This window comes from Phocoena sinus, chromosome 2 (assembly GCF_008692025.1).
Source record: "Phocoena sinus isolate mPhoSin1 chromosome 2, mPhoSin1.pri, whole genome shotgun sequence".
NCBI classification, from domain to species: domain Eukaryota; kingdom Metazoa; phylum Chordata; class Mammalia; order Artiodactyla; family Phocoenidae; genus Phocoena; species Phocoena sinus.
Window position 1 is genome coordinate 24,014,194 of NC_045764.1, and position 23,764 is coordinate 24,037,957.

The 23,764-nt window shown below is 40.4% G+C and overlaps 1 protein-coding gene across 2 annotated transcripts in view; it reads left to right on the top strand.

Annotated features, from left to right (window-relative positions):
* ITIH5 (inter-alpha-trypsin inhibitor heavy chain 5) overlaps positions 1 to 23,764 on the top strand; it is a 74,975-nt gene that overhangs the window by 23,243 nt on the left and 27,968 nt on the right. For both annotated transcript variants that reach the window (XM_032617534.1, XM_032617542.1), the window contains exons 6-7: positions 13,316 to 13,485; positions 17,080 to 17,196. In XM_032617534.1, the coding sequence (XP_032473425.1) occupies positions 13,316 to 13,485; positions 17,080 to 17,196 (287 nt within the window). The remainder of the gene's footprint in view (positions 1 to 13,315; positions 13,486 to 17,079; positions 17,197 to 23,764) is intronic.

Sequence of the window (23,764 nt, forward strand, 5' to 3'; positions counted from 1 at the left end):
TGTTCAAATCATTTGACACTGTCGTATCACTCCTGGGAATCTAACCTCGGTGAGACATCTAAAATATCGGTACTGTTACATGTACAAACCCGTTTGATAATATTTGTAGTAGCAAAAACATTCCTTCATCCTAAGTATTCAACCACACAGACGTGATTAGTAAAATAGGGTTACAAAAACAATTCAGCACGTGATAGAGAAAAAAGAGACACAGTTGTACATACACTTTAATGTTAAATATGTTAACTGTGAAGCTGACAAAAGACCAGGAAGTTATATAAAATAATCATTTTATACTAGGGGTAAGGGAGTACGTGGTCATTTTCTAGTACTCTTTTTTTAATTATTTTATTTTATTTTTCCATACTCTGTTTTTAAAGCAAACTTTTGACATTAACGTAAACATCTAAATAATGTGCTATGTCTTTCTAAATTTAAATAATTAAAAATATGTACTGCCAGTTTGACTTAAGACACGGGCATTTTCTTCATTAATAAGATTGCTCAATTTGCTTTTTTCTCAAATTTTAATTTTTTGAATAGCACTCTGTTGAAATGATAATGAAAAATTCAGTCTAATCTAATTTTAACCACTATATTAATTTCCACTAATAGTTTATATTAAATATTCACTTGCATTGTGCCTTATCCTAGATATATCAGTAAGGCTTTATGTCAAATTGGTGACAGCATAGATGTGCCCCCAAATTCACCAGGGTTAGAATGACAAGATTTCGGATATCTGTGACACTGAGATCAGGGAAGTGCTGAGTGCTAAGTGATCGTGGAGTGTGCAGAATCTGAATTCAACCCCTGTGACTGCAAGGAGGGTCCAGAGTCTCCCAAGAAGGCTTCTTGTACAAGAATATTGAGGGATGAGGTTGGAAGGAGAGGAGAGAAATAACTTGACACGAGGAATAACAGAATGTCGTTATCTTACATGATGCAAAAACAGTCGAGAGCCGGAGCTGGTACGTGGGAGAGTAAACAGTACGGAACATACGCGTTCTGCCCCCAGCACGCAGTTCAGTGAGTGACTCTGGACGTGAGAAGTCGTTCACCCTCAAAGACTGGAGTGTGGATTCAGGTCTATTATAAGTTGACTCCAGACAGTGGGCTGGCAGTCCATCCAGATCTTGTCAAAAAGTTACAGATATCATCAAGGGACCTGGCATTCAGAAATGGCATGAGATACATGACACCATTCTTAGGTCATCTAGGTCACTGTGTGTATGGTTAATGGATTTTCAATCACTTATGAACGCTGACCTGGGCTGTGTGAGACTCAGCTTACGCATCTGTAAACAGGGATAGTAACTGTCTCTTAGGGTCATTGGGAAGCATTTGTGTACATGTGGTGCCGAGTAAGAGCTTAATCATCATAATTAGTATTGTCCCCTTCTATTTACTTTTTTTCTCTGCAAATCTTATCTCCCCTATTAGATCATAAGTGATTGTGAAGCAGGTCTTTGTCTGATTAACCTTTGTCTCCTTACAGTATTAAACAGGATGCGTTTTAAAGAGTAGATAGCTAATGAGGTGTCTGCAAAGTAGAGAAGAAAAGGAAGAAAAAAAAGGAAAAAAAAGAAAAATACACACCTAATCTAATAAGAAAGAACATTTTAAAATTTCATTTCTCCCTAATCACAATTTAGTGGGAAATTTTCCCACGTGGGAAGTATGGTCGTCCTGTTGTAGGAATGAAATGGATGTGTGTCTTGCCAGGTTCAGAACCACTGTGACTCTTCAGAGGTGTCCGCGTTGTGGTGTGTGGGTTATGCTTGGAGGGGACAGGTCTGAATCCTGTTGTTAATCCTGTTACTGCTTAACTGCAGGGCCTGTGGGAATCTCAGAGGAATTTTTCCAGACCGTTGGTCTCTTGGGAATCTGTTTATTTTTAAGAAAATTGTTTTCCTGGCTCTTTGCACCAGAGTAGATATTTTGCCTTCCAGAGTGAGAGGTCTCACAGGCCATTACCCAGGCCAGGTGCAGTGGACCGGGGCCCTTTTGCCCCTCATTCCCGTCCAGAGCTCAGCTGTTCCTCTTCCTGCAAAACGGCGGCCCCAGGAGCCAGAGTCATAGGATGTTGTGATTTTGTCTGGACGCTGTTGCGTGTTTCCAGAAAGCATCCAGGATAGAGGTGCAGCTAGAATAGCACTTAGACCAGGACGTTGGCTGTGATCGTGTGAATGTGGACCGGAGCCAGCACATGCCTCTGATAGATCTGGCTGTCCTTAAGAGGTCAGACTTCTGGACTTCTCTGACCACTGGACCCAGTGACATCTTTACGGAAGCAATTCTAGATAAAGATGACTGTGTGCTAGCTACTAGACTCGGCCCTTGCACACAAGATTATCTCCTTCAACCTCTAGAACAGCCCTCTCTGGGAGCTTTTGTAAAATACTGAGGGTGTGAGTTCAAATTCCGAGTCTCTCCCTAGTTATGTAAAAAGAAAGGGAAAGGCTAAAAGCAGTGGAACCTACCTTTGCCTCAGTTTACTTGTCCGATGTATGGGGATTGGACCCACGGCTATGGAACCGTAAACGAATGGGCTTTTTCTCAATGTGAAAGCCAATTCGGTGAGATGTACTTTGGAAGCCAAAGCATTATACTTTCTGGATTATTAAAATAGTTAACTCACGTGCGTGGTTCAAACTCTAAAAGGATACAAATTGGTATTCGGTACAAGACCAGACTCCCTCTCTCATCCGTCACCCTGCTCCCTTCTCCTCCAGTAACTGTCCTCTAAAATATTTTTATGATTTGTGAGCTCAGTGGAACAGAGTATTTGAAATTAAGACTTTCCTGGAACATCCCTAGATGTGTGATCTTCTCAAGTCATACACCAGGATAGATATTCCATCTATGTTTAAAGCTGGTTATTTCACTCTCTAGGTTAAAATCTCAAACTTCTTATGGCCCTATGGCACCAAAATTACTGCCCTTTCCATGATTAAAAAAAAAAAACTGGAGGGGGGCATAAAACTTTCATTTATGATCAGATCCCTGATGGCTAGGAGTAACATAAAATGAGATAAACAAAATAAGAAATAAGGTACCTTGCCTGTTTTATCCCCTTTTGCTTTACATCAGTGATGCTCAAACCTGTCTATACCCTACAGTCACAGGAGAGGTTAAAAAAAAAAAAAACACAGATGACTGGGTCCTACCTCAAACACGTGAATTAGAATTTATCTGGGTGAGGCCTGGGTAGCTGTATTTTTGGGGTTTGATATTATTTGAATTTCTATGAGAAACAGATTTTTTATGAGCGCTTTTTAACATGCTTATTTATTTGTAAAGCTAAAGAACAATGTTGAAAAGTTTCTCTACCACTAAACAGATACGGTTCTGTGACTTTCATTGTTTATCGCTTATATTCTTTGCTTTTTGAAAAAGCAGTTTTTATTGAAGCTTAGTTTGCATAGCATAAAATTTTCTCATTTTAAGTCTATAATTCAGTGATTTTTAGTACCTTTGCAGAGTTATGCAACGTCAGCACAATCCAAGTTTAGAGCATTCCTATCACCCCGAAAAGATATTTGTGCCTACTTGCAGTCACTCCCTGTTCCCACCTCAGCCCCAGGCAACCACCAATCTACCATCTGTCTCTATTTTCAGACAGCTGCATTTTTTTTTTTTTTTTTTGTGGTACGCGGGCCTCTCGCTGTTGTGGCCTCTCCCGTTGCGGAGCACAGGCTCCGGACGCACAGGCTCAGCGGCCGTGGCTCATGGGCCCAGCTGCTCCGCGGCATGTGGGATCCTCCCGGACCGGGCACGAACCCGCGTCCCCTGCATCGGCAGGCAGACTCTCAACCACTGCGCCACCAGGGAAGCCCTCAAGTCACTTTTGATCAGAGACTAGCCTGTGTCCTGCGTATCCATAGATGCACAATGAAGGGTTGGTTGAATCTGTTTAAAAATCTTATTTCTCTTTTTCTTTGCTTGGTCTGGTAACCTCATGACTCTGCCTTTTGCTGTGAAGGCTCTCAGGATTGTAATCAAGGCACCTAGTGTGGTGCCTGGCATAGAATGGGTGCTCAATAAATATTTGTTAGAAGAATTTAGGAATAAATAACTGTTGGCAGTGAAGATGCTATTGGATTTTCAATACATTCCTGGCTTAAGTTGGTCAATTTTGTCAGCTCTTGGGTGTAGCTCTTATTCTGTTGTGAAGGAGGGATTAGGAGACAGAATTTGGTTCCAGAAGACTGGTTACAAGAATCTAGATCCCTCCCTTTTCCAGAATTGCCAGATAAAAGACAGGATGCTCCGTTACACTTGAATTTCAGATAAACAGTATATCCTGTGCAGTATCTGAGACATACTTATCCTAAAAAAATCATTCGTGGTTTATCTGAAATTCAAATGTAACCGGACATCCTGTCTTTTTATTTGCTAAATCTGGTGCTCTGCCCTATTAAAGGCTGCATTGTGACTAATGGTTCACCCCCAGCTCCGGTTCCCCACTGCTGTGTGTCTTTCCCCTGGATCCAGTCTCCAGTCTGCAGCTGGAAGGGCATGGCCCCTCTTGGCCTCTGTACATTTGCCAGGAAGCAATCTGGTTGTTATGTGAGGGTTTCCAGCATTGTTCAGTGCAGAAATTATTGAGGTATGAATCATTTGGCTCCATGGTTGGATTTGTTTTTTTTTTTTGTTCTGTTTTTAATGCTGATAGGAGGACCCATGTTACTTGTCTGTTTGAATGTTGGCTCTAGTTGGGTCGGCACTGGCTCTGAGCAGGGTGGCTCCGAGACACCAGGGAGGGTAGCCTTCTCTCTTTCACTTGGTACTGGTGACCATCCTGCTCTTCTCTGGGAGGCCTCACTCTGTTTCTTCCTTTCTCCTGCTGTCTTAGTTTGCTGTGCGAGGTGGGGTGTTGTCCGGGTGAATGGCACTGTCCACCGCAAGTGTGGCTGCACCCAGAGGTGGATGCAGGTGACATGTATCAACTAGAGCATCTGCCACACCCACCAGCACACTTTCAAGATGACCCTCTTGAAGGGCCCTTCCATTCATCTGCCCGAGTATGTGCCAATGTGCTGAGTCGTGTCCACGTTAAATGTTCCGCAAGCTTACCTTGAGTCCTCACCACGTCCTGTGCTGAACGCCTGGCACCTGCAGATGTCCAAGGCGTTGTCACTGCCCTTGAAGAGCTTAGAGTGGGCAGTTTTGAAAAATCAATACAAGTTTTTTTTGTAATTGAAGTGTAGTTGATTTACAATGTCGTGTTAGTTTCACGTGTACAGCACAGTGATTGTTATACATAAATATATATATTTTTTTTCTCTATCAGATTCTTTTCCCTTATAGGTTATTGCAGAATATTGAGTATAGTTCCCTGTGCTATACAGTAGGTCCTTGTTGTTTATCTATTTTATATATAGTAGTGTGTGTGTATTAACCCCAAACTCCTAATTTATCCCTCCCCGCCTTTCCCCTTTGGTAACCGTAAGTTTGTTTTCTATGTCTGTGAGTCTATTTCTGTTTTGTAAATAAGTTCACTTAAAAATTAACAAAAGTTTTAAATTGTGGTAAAAAGCATATAACATTAAATTGACCATCCTAGTCGTTCTGCAGTGTACAGTTCAGTAGTGTTGTGTTTATTCAAAACCTCCAGAATGTCTTCATCTTCCCAAACTGCACCTCTATATCCATTTAACAACTCTCCCTTCTTCCACTGCCCCAGACCTTGGCAACCACCATTCTACTTTCTGTCTCTATGAGTTGAACAACTCTAGGGACCTCGTATAAGTAGAATCATACAGTATTTGTCTTTTCGTGACCGATTTATTTTACTTAGCATCATGTCTTCAGGGTTCCTCCATACTGTGGCACACAACAGGGTTTCCTTCCTTTTCATGGCTGACTGGTATTCCATTGTGCTTATAAACCACATTTTGTTCATCCATTTATCTGTAGAAGGACACTTGGGTTGCTTCCCCTTCTTGGCTATTGTGAATAGTATTGCTGTGAACATGGCATGTAGGGTCTTTGAGATCCTGCTTTCACTTCTATTGGGTATATGCCCCAGAGTGGAATTGCTGGATCATATGGCAGTTCTACTTTTAAGTTTTTGAGGAACCACCGTACCATTTTCTGCAGCGTTATACCATTTTATATTCCCACCAACAGTGCACAGGGGTTCCAGTTTTTCCACACCCTTGACAACATTTGCTATTTTCTGGTGGGTTTTTTTTGTTTCTTTTTGTGTGTGTGTGTGTGTGTGTTTTATTTGGTAGTAGCCATCCTAATGGGTAAGAAGAATTGGCAGTTTTGAATAGTAGTATAAGGACACCCTCTGTAAGGATGCATCTATAAAATGCCACCCAGGTTTTCTCAGTGATTGGGCCATGTTCTGCCTGAGTGCCAGAGGACAACGTAGAAGAATTTACCAGAAACCTCTTAGTCTTATATTCCTTTGCTGTCCTAGCACTGCTTTTGCTGGGCCTTCATTTGGTCCAGTTTCAAGCACTTAGAGCAGCTAATGTTGGAGGTCATCAGTGGACACAAAATGGTATCAGGAAGGGGTAATTCATGTTTTTAGGGGTTATCTGCATTTAGAATGTATGAGGTAGCTGTACTTGTTTTCATGCGTAGTTTCTCTGGGCAAGTCATTCAAACAGGGAAACCTGAGACTCAGTAATGTATCGTTTTGGGGAAAGAAAGAGCTTTGAGTGAGGAGTGAAGTAGTAAGCTAATTGGCTAAGAAATCTGGGCAAACACCGCTTACCTATACAGTGATGGAGTTGCATTTGAACGCCTTCAGCTGTAACTTTGCATTATCATTCTATGCTATATGTTGTCATATCTATATGATGCTATTTTCCAAAAGGATTTAAAATACCAGCTATCAATACAGAGGAGAAAGCCCCGTTCCAATAAGAAAACCGCATGTAATAGGGGACTTACGATGGTATTTAAATTCTTTTCCGTCTTCATTGCCTCAACTTTACCACTTTGTTTTTCCCCGAGACCTATCCAATATAGGTACAGTTGACATACATTATGTTAGTTTCAGGTGTACAACAAAATGATTTCTTTGTATCTAATGCAAAATGATGACCACGATAAACCTAGCGACGTTCTTCACCATACGTGGTTACAGAATTGTTTTCCTTATGATGAGAACTTTTAAGGTCAGCTCCCTTAGCACCTCTTAAATATGCAACACAGTATTATTAACCATAGTCGCCATGCCATAATTACATCCCCATCACTTTTTCTTTTATTGCTCTGCCAGTTTGCTTGAATGTTGTCTTTATCGTGACCATTGAAGGGTAGTCGGCCAATTATTCACATGTTTTTGACTTGCCCTTTATTGAAGAAATCTCCCCACTGGAGCCCAGGTGAGACGGTTACATAAGCAAGTATAGACAGTTTAGCCTCTTTTCCAAGGGGAAATGAGTAGACAGTGTTTGTTTGGAAATCCTTTTATAAAATCACCAGGTGTTGGCTGTTTTTCTCCGACAGTTGGCAAACCCAAGGCCCACAGGAAACAGAGGCCAGGAAATCCCCCATCAGTTGATCCAAAGAGGTGTAGCTTTCAGCTGATGACTTTGACTGTGGTTCTTTGCTCCTAAATCTTTTCACCTTTAGACACTGTACATACCAGTCAGCTTCCCTTTTCCCCCAGGTGGTTGTCTAGGAGGGGAGTGTTTATTTGTGAATAACATCCCTGTTCTCTTCATGCTTTATGCAAAATAGATGACGTGCCTTATCATTACAAGATAGAATCAGTGGGAAAAATAGGAATATTTAATGGCACTTGTATGCATGGCTCTTAACTTTATGGGGGCTCCTTGGAGAATCTGGTGAAAGCTACAGACATCTCTCCAGAAAAAAATACACATGTACACTTTCTTTTTTGAAAAAAATATTTATTTTATTTATTTATTTGGTTGTGCTGGGTCTTAGTTGCGACAGGTGGGCTCCTTAGTTGTGGCATGCGAACTCTTAGTTGTGGCATGCATGTGAGATGTAGTTCCCTGACTAGGGATCGAACCTGGGCCCCCTGCATTGGGAGCATGGAGTCTTAACCGCTGCGCCACCAGGGAAGTCCCTACATGTACACTTTCATGCCAAATTCTGTATATAATTTCAGGGAGCTCTTGGGAAGCTACTAATTCCATTATACTTTATAAAGATCATTCTCTGTATCAACATTCTTGAATTCCCTGTTAAGAATGTTCATTATGATGTGCATTTTTTCCTCTAAATAATGATTATTTGTTTTTACTAAGCTCTTAGTGGTGTAGAGAAACCTGTTACGGGAAAATGTAAACTGTGTGACCAAAGAGTTTTTTTTCCCTCATGAGTTGCCTTTCATCCTAGACAAAAAGAATAAGAAGGTACTTCTGAAGGGGGAGAGGCTGGGGCTATTATGTATTGAGCATCCACCATGTGCCATCCTCACTTGCTTTTATATATGATGTCACTTAATTCTGACTGTGATTCTATGATGTGGATTTAAAAGATGTGGAACTGAGGCTCAGAGATATTAAGTCTGTCATTTTGAGTCTCCCCCAAACTCTAGAGCCCACTTCCTTCGGTATTATGTGGGTTCTAAAATAACACGTATCTTCTTGTTCGAAAATATGGGGCTTTAGACAGGAAGAGGGCATCGTGGGGATGCTAATGACCTGAGAAGCAGGGAACGGTGGGTGGGAAAAGAGCAGTCGGTGAATCTTCTCAAGGATGCTCTAGAGGCAGTCTTGTGCCCCCGAAGGTCATCTTACACAAGACCACTGATGCTTGGATTAAAACAGGGGGATGACATGAGAAGACACAGTTTCCTTCAATTCAGAGCAATCACCGAAGTTCACTGCTATCCCTGACCAAGTGGGCACGAAGGAAGGCAAACCAATAGGAGGAAAAAATATGTGGTTTCTCATTAGAAAAGTAGGTCAGATTCTCACTCTTGGTCTGCTCCCAACCTGTTGCCTTGCACTCTTCATTATGTTTAGGACACATCCCGTGATTGCTGAGGGCCCTGCTACTAAATTAGCTCATTGTACTTACGATTTTGTGGCGGTCACCAGGATGAGCCCCAACTCACAGTCAGGAAAAGCTCAATAGTACTATTCTGCTTTGAGATTTTGGTCAGTAACTGTGGGCAGCCTATACTAATCTCATTGATTTTTTTCATTTTCTAATAAATTTTTTATTAAGATTTTTTCCTTCTCTAATAAAAAGAGGATTTTATTTTCTAGAGATACTACTCTGGAATTTTTCCCAGCAGACCTCTTTTTTTTTTGATAGGTAGTGGAAAATTCCTTGGGTCACATTGACTGTCTGGTACTTAGTGGGTGGAGGTCAATCTCAGGAACCGGGCTTCTTGGTGAATAACCCAACTGCGAATCAGCCCACTCTTTGGGCACATAAAATAAGCCTATTTAGAAGAATCTCATGAAGTTTCATCATGCACTAGCAAACATCAGAGGTCAGTAGGAAACAAAAATAATAATACACTATCCTTTCTCATGGCTTATATCAAAGAGCCTAGTCAATTAATTATGAAGAGAGAAATTATACTTTTTAATCCTCAGTACTTTCATTCAACCATGAATGGTATTAATTCAGGGTAATTGTAAAGACCATTTCAATGAGAGAGACTTGAAACATGAAATAGTAGGTATGTCCTGACAGTGTAAAGAGAGTCAAATCTCATTCATGTAGAATTTTAAGGTTAGAGAGAATCTAGTGGCGCCCAATTACATATATCAAAGGCACATGACCACTGTCTTTGTGCAGGAACCAGAATCACCTGGAAGGATTGTGAAAATACAGATTCCTGGGTCCCACCTCCAGGGTTTCTGACTCAGAGTTTCTGGGATGAACCCAAGAATTTGTGTTTCTAGCAAGTTCCCAGGTGATACTGATGCTGCTGGCCCAAAACTACGTGGTAGAGCTGGTCTGCATCACCCCTGCAGGTGATGAGCCCATCCAGCGTTCGCTGGAACACTTCTAGTGAGATGAGTCGTGAAAGCTGCTTCTGCCAACAGGACATCTTTCTTAGAGCTTAGAGATGCTGCGCGAAAGTGCTTCCTCGTAACTCTGTCCCTGGTCCTCATTCTGCCAGCTGGAACTACAATGAATACACCTAATCCCCATATAAATGCCTACACAAACAGACTTACCCTAAGATAGAGGTTCATTTGGCAAATAATACTGTGTTCCATCCCAGGGATTGTTTGTTCCATCTATTGGACTATACAGCTTTCAATGAGTTTAATTTTTTTTAAAAATTGGGCTATGCCCAGAATAAAGTGTATAAATCTTATGTGTGGAATTTAATGAATTTTTACCTATGTATATACCCAACCAGTTACCTTCAGGTCAAGACGTATTTTCAGCACCCCAAAAGGTCCCCTTATCCTCTTTCCCAGTCAGTATTCACCCCCCAAGGGAACCGCTAGGCTCCTTCAATTGCCATGAGTGAGTTATGCCTGCTCTTGAGTTTTGTGTAAATGGAAACAGAGTGAATACTTTCTTTTGTATCTTATGTTTTCACTCAAAATGACTCTCAGATTCAACCGTGTTGCGAATAGCAGTAGTTCTTTCCTCTTCGTTGCAAGAAGTATCCCAAGTTTGACACGTTGTGTTTTAGAATTCACTGGCCCTTCTATTTTTTGTACCCCTTTGTGGTTGATGATAATGTTAGCTAGCGTGACTGCCCACCATGAATCAGAATGGTGCTAGGTACATCACATCACAACCATTTCAATAGTGTGTTTGGTAGACCATTCATCCATCTTATAGATGAGATAACCAGGGCTCAATAACCTGCCCAGAGCCTCAGAGATGATGAGAGGCAGACCCAGTATCAAATGCAGGTCCTTCTGACTCATTTGTGATCCTGAGTTCTTAGCTTATGTATTATCATACCTCTCACTCTTGGGGCTTTGCCAGTAATGACAATGAAAGATCGACTCCAGGAAACACAGGCTGGCACTTGTCAGCATGCCTTTGAGATTTTCACAGCTCCTTCTTCAGATGAGCAGATCTGTTGGAAGTATGTTCTCTTGCATACAATTGACTTTCTGTAAGAACAGGCTTTCTGTTTGCTAGCTCTCTGGTCACTCCTGAAATCCCTGCCCTTGATAAGTACAAATAATAGAAGAGTCAGTTCTGCCTGCTGGTTCCTGTTAAGGTTACACCTAAATGGTCTCTAAATAATAATTGTCAGTTCTGTTGAAGGAAATGTCTAAGCTTCCTTTGACTTTTGTCTAATAAGCCATTAACGGAAAGAAGTTTATTCTTTTTTTTTTTTTTTTTTCGGTACGCGGGCCTCTCACTGTTGTGGCCTCTCCCGTTGTGGAGCACAGGCTCCGGACACGCAGGCTCAGCAGCCATGGCTCACGGGCCCAGCCGCTCCGCGGCATGTGGGATCTTCCCAGACCGGGGCACGAACCCGTGTCCCCTGCATCGGCAGGCGGACTCTCAACCACTGCGCCACCAGGGAAGCCCAAGAAGTTTATTCTTAAACACAAATTACCATGGACAAATTATACCTCATTTCCTTTTTTATTTTGCTAATTAGGGATGGAAAATTGCTGGTCAGCTTACTCCATGGTATCAACTTAAATAGATTTTAAAAGAGAATCAGATGCTGTGCAGCAGTTTTAATCCGGGCTTTGATTCCGGCTTTTGATTTATTCAGATAAAAAGTCCACATACTGATGTTTACGAATTCCTCATTTTGTTTTCATATTCTTCATGATGCATGCAGATCTCAAAAATTTGGGTTTCTTTTATTCGGTATATAGACATGGTGTATGGATTTACAAAGGTGGGTAGTCCACGAAATAATTCTCTGTAGTGTGTCCTACGGAAGGAATGAAGGTTAGGAGTGAAACGAGATGCTCTTTGTCATCACTAATTTTTCTTAAATCACATAAAATCCATTTATCCTCTTTCTGGAATTCTAATTTATATCCTAAGTTTCATGCTGGGGAAAGCTTTGGGAAATTTTTTCTTTAAAGAGTCATAAGTTTTCTGGACAAACAGTATGTTAGAGCAACCAAATGATTGATGGAGGAAGAGTGTTCCTTACTGAAGAATTCCATATGGAAGGAATGACAGAATTAGAAAGCAGCCTTCTCCGACTCTAATGAAATAGCGAACAGGCAGACATCATCAGTGATTGATAAAACTATTAAGGGAAAGACTGATGAGGAACTTTATCGTGGGTGATCAGAACCCACCATGAATCTTACTGCAACTAAAAGTAGCCAACTGGATATTGTGTACTTTCTGATGTGATAAAGTAGTAGGGACTTAGCATCACCAAGAAGCGTTCTTGTCCATGGCACTGAAGCTGAGTGTAGCCTGTCTCTAGCTCTACCCACCAGAACACAGGAACTACAGGGGACTGAGCTGTGATTCTCAATCTTAACTGAGCATTAGACTCCCACGGGGAATTTAAACATCCTGATGCCTCGGCTGTGTCGCAGACCAATTAAATGAGCTCTTGGCCCGGGCATTGGTATGTTTTCTACTCCCCCATATGCTACATTCAACCCAGAATTGGGGACCAGGGCTTCAGAAGAGCAAGTTAAAAGACAGGACAAGTAAACAATCACAAAATACAGAATGTAAGAAACTCCGTAGGACAAATAACCAGTGTTTTACAACACTTATGTGTAGCATTAGAAAAAAGGTGAAGAGGGGGGACACTAGTGGATTAAAAGAGATTTAAGAAACATAAACCAAATGTGATGTGGGGACTTTGTTATGATCCTGATTCAAACAAAGCAACTGTTCCCAGATAGGTTCTAGAGACTCAGGAAAATTTAAATACAAACTGAGTATAGGTTGATAATTAAGCACTGAGCATTAATTTTGTTACTTGTGCCAGTGGTTTTGTGGTTACACTAAAAAGTGTTCTTGTAGTTAGAGATATATACTGAAGTATTCATGGATGAAGTATGATGGCTCAGATTTGTTTTAAAATTCTAGGAAACAATTGTGAGAGGATACATAAAAACAGACGCAGAAGATTGGTAAAAGGTTGATAACTGTTAAAGTCAGGTGATGGGTACATGGGAGTTCATTTTACTGTTCTGTCTACTTTTGCGTATTTTAAAAATTCTTATAAGAAAAGATTTAAAAGGAGGCATAGAAGTGAAATATATGCTAACATACCTGGTGCATCGTGATACGTTATCTGTACAAAGTTTTGGGAGTTCATATGAAACATAAACCTGCACTGAAATAAAGTCTAACACTTTGTGTCCATGCAAAATAGATCTTGTTTCTTTTCAGGAAAAATTTATGTATTCAGTTATTAATTATCTTTATATCTTGCTTACAGATGATTCTGGGCCACCTCCTTCTACTGTTATCAACCAAAACGAAACTTTTGCCAAAGTCGTTTTTAAACCTACTGTGGTCCAACAAGCCAAGATTGCCCAGAATGGCATTTTGGGAGATTTCATCATTAGATATGATGTTAATAGGGAACAGAGCATTGGGGACATCCAGGTAATGGGTTCGTTGTTGTTGTTTCATGTTAGTTGCTTGATACTCTTAGTTAACACCTAGAACTAGGGATTTCAATACTTACCTAAGGGAGAGACAACTACCAATTCTTAGGAAATCTGTTTTAACCCCAAATATGTCTCCAAGAAGACCAGCAGTGTTCCCTTGCTGGAGGCTGTGGTTATCTGTTTCCTGCTTCCGTAATCTGGAGGCAAATGAAACCTATAATCTAATTTTCCCTGTGGTGTTTTAGATGAAGTTAGAACTTAGTTCGTCTTCAATTTTAATTTAGAGAGACTGGCCCATGGCTCCTTTTTCTTAGGTTATGTTGCTCCAAAGACAGGGCGGGAATATCAAAATGTATTAATGTGCATCCAGAATGTAAGCAGTCTTTATGTCTTAACATGAAAGGTGGTTAGGAAAAACCAGATAATGAAGGGAGCAGGATTCTCAAGTGACAAGGGTCAAGAAGGGATGGATAATTTAAATTGATTTAGTCAGTGTAGTCGATATACTTTTAAGGAATGACTTTATACAGATTAAATTAGCAATGAGTCAAAGATGTCACAAAGAAAGAAAACTACAGACCAATATCACTGATGAACATAGATGCAAAAATCCTCAACAGAATACTAGCAAACAGAATCCAACAGCACGTTAAAAGGATCATACGGGCTTCCCTGGTGGCGCAGTGGTTGAGAGTCCACCTGCCGATGCAGGGGACACGGGTTCATGCCTCGGTCTGGGAAGATCCCACATGCCGCGGAGCGGCTGGGCCCGTGGGCCATGGCCGCTGGGCCTGTGCGCCTGGAGCCTATGCTCTGCAACGGGAGAGGCCAAGACAGTGAGAGGCCCGCGTACCGCAAAATAAATAAATAAATAAAATAAAAGGATCATACAGCATGATCAAGTGGGGTTTATCCCAGGAATGCAAGGATTCTTCAATATACGCAAATCAATCAAGGTGATACACCATGTTAACAAATTGAAGGAGAAAAACCATATGGTCATTCAATAGATGCAGAGAAAGCTTTCAACAAAATTCAACACCCATTTATGATAAAAACTCTCCAGAAAATGGGTATAGAGAGAACTTACCTCAACATAATGAACGCCATATATGACAAACCCACAGCCAACATTGTTCTCAATGGTGAAAAACTGAAACCATTTCCTCTAAGATCAGGAATAAGACAAGGTTGTCCACTCTCACCACTATTATTCAACATAGTTTTGGAAGTTTTAGCCACAGCAATCAGAGAAGAAAAAGAAATGAAAGGAATCCAAATTGGAAAAGAAGTAAAGCTGTAACTGTTTGCAGATGGCATGATACTATACATAGAGAATCTTAAAGATGCTACCAGAAAACTACTAGAGCTAATCCATGAATTTGGTCAAGTAGCAGGATGCAAAATTAATGCACAGAAATCTCTTGCATTCCTATACACTAATGATGAAAAATCTGAAAGTGAAATTAAGGAAACACTCCCATTTACCAGTGGAACAAAAAGAATAAAATACCTAGGAATAAACCTACCTAAGGAGACAAAAGACCTGTATGCAGAAAACTATAAGACACTGATGAAACAAATTAAAGATGATACAAACAGATGGAGAGCTATACCATGTTCTTGGATGGGAAGAATCAACATTGTGAAAATGACTATACTACCCAAAGCAATCTGCAGATACAATGCAATCGCTATCAAACTACCAATGGCATTCTTCACTGAACTAGAACAAAAAATTTCACAATTTGTATGGAAACACAAAAGACCCCGAATAGCCAATGCAATCTTGAGAAAGAAAAACAGAGCTGGAGGAATCAGGCTCCCTGACTTCAGACTGTACTACAAAGCTACAGTAATCAAGACAGTATGGTACTGGCACAAAAACAGAAGTATAGATCAATGGAACAGGATAGAAAGCCCAGAGATAAACCCACACACATATGGTCACCTTATCTTTGATAAAGGAGGCAAGAATATACAATAGAGAAAAGACAGCCTCTTTAATAAGTGGTGCTGGGAAAACTGGACAGCTACATGTAAAAGAATGAAATTAGAACACTCCCTAACACCATACACAAAAATAAACTCAAAATGGATTAAAGACCTAAATGTAAGGCCAGACACTATAAAACTCTTAGAGGAAAACATACGCAGAACACTCTACAACATAAATCACAGCAAGATCCTTTTTGACCCACCTCCTAGAGAAGTGGAAATAAAAACAAAAATAAACAAATGGGACCTAATGAAACTTCAAAGCTTTTGCACAGCAAAGGAAACCATAAACAAGACCAAAAAACCCTCAGAATGGGAGAAAATATTTGCAAATGAAGCAACTGACAAAGGATTAATCTTCAAAATTTACAAGCAGCTCATGCAGCTCAATATCAAAAAAACAACCCAATCCAAAAATGGACAAAAGACCTAAATAGACATTTCTCCAAAGAAAACATACAGATTGCCAACAAACACATGAAAGGATGCTCAACATCACTAATCATTAGAGAAATGCAAATCAAAACTACAATGAGGTATCACCCCACACCAGTCTGAATGGCCATTGTCAAAAAATCTACAAACAACAAATGCTGGAGAGGGTGTGGAGAAAAGGGAACCCTCTTGCACTGTTGCTTGGAATGTAAATTGATACAGCCACTATGGAGAACAGTATGGAGGTTTCTTAAAAAGCTAACAATAGAACTATCTATCATAAGACCTAGCAACCCCACTACTGGGCATATACCCTGAGAAAGCCATAAGTCAAAAAGGGTCACGTACCACAATGTTCACTGCAGCTCTATTTACAATAACCAGGACATGGAAGCAACCTAAGTGTCCATCAACAGATGAATGGATAAAGAAGTTGTGGCACATATATACAATGGAATATTACTCATCCATAAAAAGAAACAAAATTGAGTTATTTGTTGTGAGGTGGATGGACCTAGAGTCTGTCATACAGAGTGAAGTAAGTCAGAAAGAGAAAAATACCATATGCTAACCATATATATGGAATCTAAAAAAAAAAAAAATAAGGTTCTGAAGAACCTAGGGACAGGAGAGGAATAAAGACACAGCCGTAGAGAACGGACTTGAGGACACAGGGAGTGGGAAGGGTAAGCTGGGACGAGGTGAGAGAGTGGCATGGACGTATATGCACTACCAAGTGTAGAATAGATAGCTAGTGGGCAGCAGCCGCATAGCACAGGGAGATCAGCTCAGTGCTTTGTGACCACCTAGAGGGGTGGGATAGGGAGGGTGGGAAGGAGAAATAAGAGGGAGGAGATATGGGGATAAATGTGTATGTATAGCTGATTCACTTTGTTATAAAGCAGAAACACACCACTGTAAAGCAATTATACTCCCATAAAGCTGTTTAAATAAATAAACAAATTAATTCATTAATTTGCAATTAGTTGGAGGAATCAGGACCATGGATGCTTTTGCTCTGGGTACGGAATCTGGCCCTAGACTCTGTTTCATGCTACCTTTGACTTTTATTAGAGATCCCATAGACTATCCATTTTGGTTTGTTTTCCTGCCTAATCTGGGTACTACCATTTTTACATTCTTTCCCCTCCACCAGGTTCTAAATGGCTATTTTGTGCACTACTTTGCCCCCAAAGACCTTCCTCCGTTACCCAAGAATGTGGTGTTTGTGCTTGACAGCAGTGCCTCCATGGTGGGAACCAAACTGCGGCAGGTGAGTGAGTGCTTCCTGCCCGTTTTTTCCTCTCTCACATTTGCCTGGGACAGTGATGTTCTCAGTGAATAGAATTCAACTGATGACAAATGTCTGCTTTACCATTCAGCTGTTTCTGCCTGTGGGGAACCTTCCTGAACTGATTCAGTTAAGCCATGGACATAAATTATCATTTCAGCCTGGGGGTTTTAGGAGAGCAGAGGGCTGTAGAAACACCTTGAAATAAAGGGGACTGGCAGGGTAGATAATGTGAATGCGACGGGAATACAACGAGAAGGCCACTCAACAGCACCATTGTTGATGGAATAATTCCTTTCAGTAGTGATGTCCTTTGAGAACAATGGAATAAAATCATTGGCAGCCCCCTTGGCCTGTAGTTAGAACCAAGGACTTGTATCTCAGTAATTCAGGACTAATATTCTCACAGTATTTAGGATGAATCTTAGAATTCCAGGGATGGGGGGACATTAAGGGGACCTGTAGTCTGTGCTGAAAAATTAAATTATCCCCCAAATACGACTATTTACATTTTTTCACAAACCATAGGAAAAGACTATTCCTTATCCTACTCTTGTATCATAAATATCAGAAATTTGCATTTATAGTATATTTCCAACTCACATAATGGAAAACAGAACTTTTTTTGTACTGGTTGCCAGACCAACGAATATCTCTACATTCAACAAAGAATTAGGTCTCTTTCTTAATTCATTATCTGTTTTTATCAATTAATGATAAATACATGGTCTAATGAGTAAAATAGTATCTGAAACCTCTTAGGAACCCTCTGTCCCCCCTGTTTCCACCCCTAGGTTTCCCTCCACATAGAATTGAACCTGATCGTAGCTGATAAATTATTGCAAACATTTTCTGTTATTACTTTGTAGTTACTTTCACCATTTATATTTTTAAAAAGATGCAGTATTATATGTATATATAGACCTTACCATGCGGCTTGTGGGATCTTAGTTCCCCAACCAGGGACTGAACCCAGGTCCCTGGCATTGGAAGTGTGGCGTCCTAACCACTGGTCTGCCAGGGAATTCCCAGTATAATATATTGATGTTTTCTCCATGACGTCTGATTTCCCCCCACCCAAAAATAGTGAAAAATATATTCAAAAATGTGATACAAGGATTTTTTTTTAACTCTTTTCTTTTGCAGGATAGCCAAATATAATTTTTAACTTGTATAAGGGGAAGATAACCTCTCCTGTAAGCTAGATTTTCCTGGTTCTTCTGCATCACATTCTTGTACAGTCAGCCGGCTGACTCCTTCCTTTCTAATACTTTTTCTTCATTCAGCATCTCTGACCTTCCATCTGGGATTCCTTTTTTTTTTTTTTTTTCCTTTTTTTGCACCTGAAGAACATTCGCTGGTAACTTTTTTTTTTTTTTTTTTTTTTTTTTTGCGGTATGCGGGCCTCTCACTGTTGTGGCCTCTCCCGTTGCGGAGCACAGGCTCTGGACGCGCAGGCTCAGCGGCCATGGCTCACGGGCCCAGCCGCTCCACGGCATGTGGGATCTTCCTGGACCGGGGCACGAACCCATGTCCCCTGCATCGGCAGGCGGACTCTCAACCACTGCGCCACCAGGGAAGCCCTCGCTGGTATCTTTTTAATGGTGAGTCTGCTGGTACAGACTTCTCAGTTTTTGCTTGTCTGAAATGATTTATTTCCCTCTCCCTCTTTAAGAATATTATTACTGGGGATGTCAGTTCTAGGTTGGCAGTGATTTTCTTTCAGCCCATTGAAGGTATATTCCATTGTCGCCTGGGTTCCATTGTTGCTGTTGAAAAGTCCATAATAATTTAAACTGTCGTTCCTCTAAAGGTAATCTTTTATGGTCAACTGTCTTTAAGATTTTCCTCTTCATCTTTAGTTCTCTGTAGTTTTAAAATGATGGTTCTAAGTGTGTATTTCTTCTTATTTTTTTCTCCCTGAAGTTCCTAAGGCTTCATGAATTTGGGGATTCATGGGAAAGGCGTCAGCTGTCATCCATGAAATTGCTTCAATTCACTTTTCCTCCTGGGATTCCAATGTTAGATTTTTTTTCTCCATATTCTCTGTGTTTCCCATGATGTCTTCTGTATATTCCAAATTTTGCCTTTCCATGCTTCATTCCAGCCTGTCTTCCAGTTCACAAATTCTCCCTTCAGGTCTGATCTGCTGTTGAACTCACCCATTGAGTTATTTCAGGTATTGTGTTTTTTAGTTCTAGAATTTCCATTTGATTCTTTTTCAGATTTGCTCTCTCACTTTTTAGAATGTTATGTACTAAGTTTTTAATATTTTTTTATATTCTCAAGCACAGTACACATAGCAATTTAAAGTACATATCTGATAATTACAAACTCTGGAGCCACTTAAGAGCTGTTTTGATTGCCACTCATCTTTCCTCCAGTGTGACTGGTTATCTTCAATTGTGTGATGGACATTATATTGAAAATGTTTTGTAGAAATAGTTTGAGGCCTAGGATCAGGATCTATTCCTCTAGAGAGTTTTGAGTTATTTCTATCAGGTTCCTGGGGGAATAACAAACTGGGATCATTTTAGTCCATTTTCAGGGCTTGAGATTTTTATGGGCAGACCAGATGGCTCAGAGCTGGATTGAAGTCCTTTCAAAAACTGGTTTATTTCTATCCTTGGAGATCTCTGGACATCAGCTCTTGGATGCTTCAGCTAAAAAGTGATCCCAGATGCTGAGCCCACCTCTTTAAATTTTCATCTTCTCCCAGATATTTTTCTCACTATTTTATTAACTCTTTGATACTTTCAAGATTTAAAAATATATACATTTTGTTTAACTTTTCAATTGTTCTTAGTGGGAAGGTTGAGTACAAATTGCATGTAGGTTTTACTTATGGGCATCATTTTCCAAAGTTTTATTCACATATAAGTGAAGCATTCTTTTGTTGTGGTTGATTATTAATTGATGTTTCAGAGGCCTTGTAACCTTTCCATATTTACTAAGTACTCTGTAAAGTTCTTTGCTTTATGTACTCCAGGTTCTTAAATGCCATTTGTTTGCTAAGTTGTTTTTGTGCCTTTGGTGGATAATATCAATAGATGTTGACAGAAGGATAATCATGGCTTCTTTTGAGACCACTGTTGGCCACAGAATACAGTGTTCATTAGGCCTTGTATATGATCCAGTGTAATAATTCCCGTTTGGAATTCCAGTCAGTTAACAGCTACAGAGTAGGTGCCATGTGCTACATTTCCCTGTGTATCTCATTAAATTCCTATGCACCTATTGCACTTCAGATTTTCTGGGGTTTTTTTTCTCTTTTCTTTAAGACAACAAGCTTCGTGAGGGCGGGGTTTGGGTTTCCTCTATAGAAAACAGCATTTGATGAAGATACTGATGATTAAAGTTGCTGCAACCAATCTGAATTCAGTAAATATTTTATATTTTGATATTTTTACTTACCATCATATTATAAATTATCCAATGGTTTTAAATATTCTTTCAAAACCTGATTTTAATGGCCACAGAGCAGCACTATTCAACAGAAACTTCTGTGAGAATGGGGATGTTTGGTACCACTGCTATCCAGTATGGTAGCCACTTGTCACATGTGGCTACTGAGCATTTGAGCAACCGAGGAGCTGAATATTTAATTTTAATACATTTAAATTTAAATACCGCATGTGGCTGATGGCTACCATTATTGGACAGTGCAGCTAAACAATATTTGCTCCACCACCACGAGAGACTTCGAAGTTATTTCCATTTTTTGCTAATATAAGCAGCATCGGAATGACTGTCTTCAGTAGAAATCCGTGGCTGTATGCCTGATCATTTTCTTTCGTTACCTTTTTTAGAAGTAGGGCAAGGATCACCAACCCATTTGTGGTTTTTAATTCATATTGCAAAAACATTTTTCCGGAAAGACTGTACCAGTTTATAACTTTTAAACCATACTAAGAATTCTAAATAAATGAAGCAGTTAAAAGTAATCAATGAACCACATGCCAAAATATGTAAGAAAATATAGGTGCACATTTAACTACTTTTGAAGTAAGGAAAGACTTTCTAAACTTAAAAGCAATGAAAGTAATTACAAAGAAAGAAGATCAATAACTTCAGCTATATAAAAATTTCAAACTTCTGTTTTAAATAAAAAGGGAACAAAAGACTGGGGAAAACTTTGCAGCAAAAAGAGGTTTATCTTTAATATATAAAGTGCTATATGAGGAGGAAAGGAGTTTATCTTTAATATGTAAAGAGCTACTTCAGATCAATGAAATTAATCCTGTATAAGAAAATGGGCAAAGGATGCGAAACAATTTACAGAGAAGAAATAAGAAGATTCAATAAGATTATGAAAAAGAGTCAATTGTACTAGTAACTAAAGAAATGCAAGTTTAAAGAAATACGATTTTCATCTTCATAATGTAAATTATTTATAATGACAGTTTCTATTGTATGCATTTGTAGAACTCAACAAAATTATAATATTTAAATGATTTCCCAATAAATATTAAGAAACACCCAAATGGTAAAATGCATGATCAGTTCTACTGCATGGTCACAAGAAGGCCATTCATCACCCAAAGGCTACAGCAGCTTGAAAGCCTCTCACATCTTCAGGAACCTGAGTCACTTCAGGATTTAACCTCAAGCCCAGTCCATTCCAGTGCACATGGGTCTTCTCCCACTTCTTATAGGAGAACTATCAATAACCTTCTTACCAAATAACCCCCAGAAAGATAAATCCGGCCCCAAATTGTGCAGACAAAATCAATGAACTGAACAAGGGACTCCTAGACTTACTTTTAATGATAACATAATTCAGGCACTTCTTAAAAATGGAGCATGAAGCATTTTCAATATGCTAAGGCAATTACATGAATTATTTAATTAATGAGTATTTAATCTTTATAACGATTTGGTTGTCATCCCCATTTTACTGATGGAGAAACTGAGGCTTTGCAAAGGTAGATTACACAGCTAGTAAATGGCAGGGCCAGGCTTCAAAGCCAGGTCTGACCCTGAAGGCCACAAATCAAACCAAGATGCTGTGAGGTCTCAGTGAAAGTAACGGGGTGATGAGACAGCATTCCCATGTGAAGTGACAGATGTGCAGATGGCAACACGGTCAATGCCTTTACATTTCAGGACTCGGTTGAGAAGGCTGCATCTAGAGGGAGGGATTTCCTTACCAAGTGCAGTGTGATGATAGATGTCACTCTGTTTGTTAGTCTCCCCTCTTCCTTCATTCCTGGATAGGGAATCCCATTCCTTGCAAGGCACTGAACGTCTGGCATGCACTCTGCAGGCTTCTGAGCCGCAGTGTGGCCGCTTTCCAGGAGAACCATCCTAGAGCAGCCAAACACATGTCAGAAGCCTCCAGGCAATTTCTAAAGCCTGTGGCTGCCTTGAGTGGTTTTGAAAACCGCTGACTGTTTTAGCAGCTCTCATCTCCTTGAAGGCCACAGCCCTGAGTGAACAGCTTAACCGGCTCTTTGTAGCGTCAGGTACACAGTATTGTGTCCCCTGGTGAAGAGGGAGATTACCCCCAAACACAGGGCTTTGGTGATATGTCAGCAGGCTTGGCCACATTAGCCATGTGTCTCGGGTCCACTCTTGTGCTGTGAAGAATCACGCATTCACTCTCGTCCTGGATGTTCTTGGCTCCCGCATCTTTGAAGGGCCCAAGATACTTCACTGTATTTATCACCACGTTGGCCATATAGTTGGTATTGAGTAAGTACTTAAACAACTGATCTATAAGGAATTGGAAAGGTCATTTCACCTTAAAATGTATTCTTAGTCAAGGGTCTGTCAGTACCTGGAGAGCGCCCAAAACTGTGTGCGTTTGGCATTTTCTCATTCTGATCCTCACATCCTGGTAGGAATGTGAGCCTGGATGCCGGGACTTAACCAGCCTGGGGGCAGCTTCAGCGTCTCCTGCAGCTGCTGGCTCAGGGCTCAGCTCTGTTCTCTCTCCACCTGCTCTTGCTGAAAAATATACTGAGATGGCTCTGGTGTTGGGTCAGGCGAGATTTCTGCCTCCCAGCTTGAGTTTGTGAAACTTCTTAGTGAGACGGGGATCTGAAGAGGAACAAAAACCGTGAGCGGGTTAGACCTTTTTTACTCTGTCTGGTTACCTGCTTAAGGGATTGGCACAAACAAACATATGTGGGAACACTGAGGATAGTAGGTGTCTATTAAATACAGTCTTCTTTGACAAGGGTCTGCATGTTCTTCTCTTTCTTTGCCCTAAGCTATATAATTGGATCTACTACTTTTGCCCTCATATTAAGGAGCTTGGATAAGGGACCCGCTTTGGCGACCAAGCAGTGGCTAATACATGAGTTAACAGATGTCTTTCATGCCATAACTTTCTGCAGACTTTTCCCCATAATCGGTGCCATTCTCTGCCAGTCCTAGACTCCCATGTGGTTTTGGGAGGTTGTCTTCCTTTCTCTGTTTAATGTAGTCAACAGTTTTCGAGGGCAAAGAACAAGCGCAGTGTTGCTTATCTGTAATTGCCAAACTAAAATGAGGGGAAATGTGAGCTTGTGAATTGGAGAGCTCGCATCTGAATTTCATTTGTGCT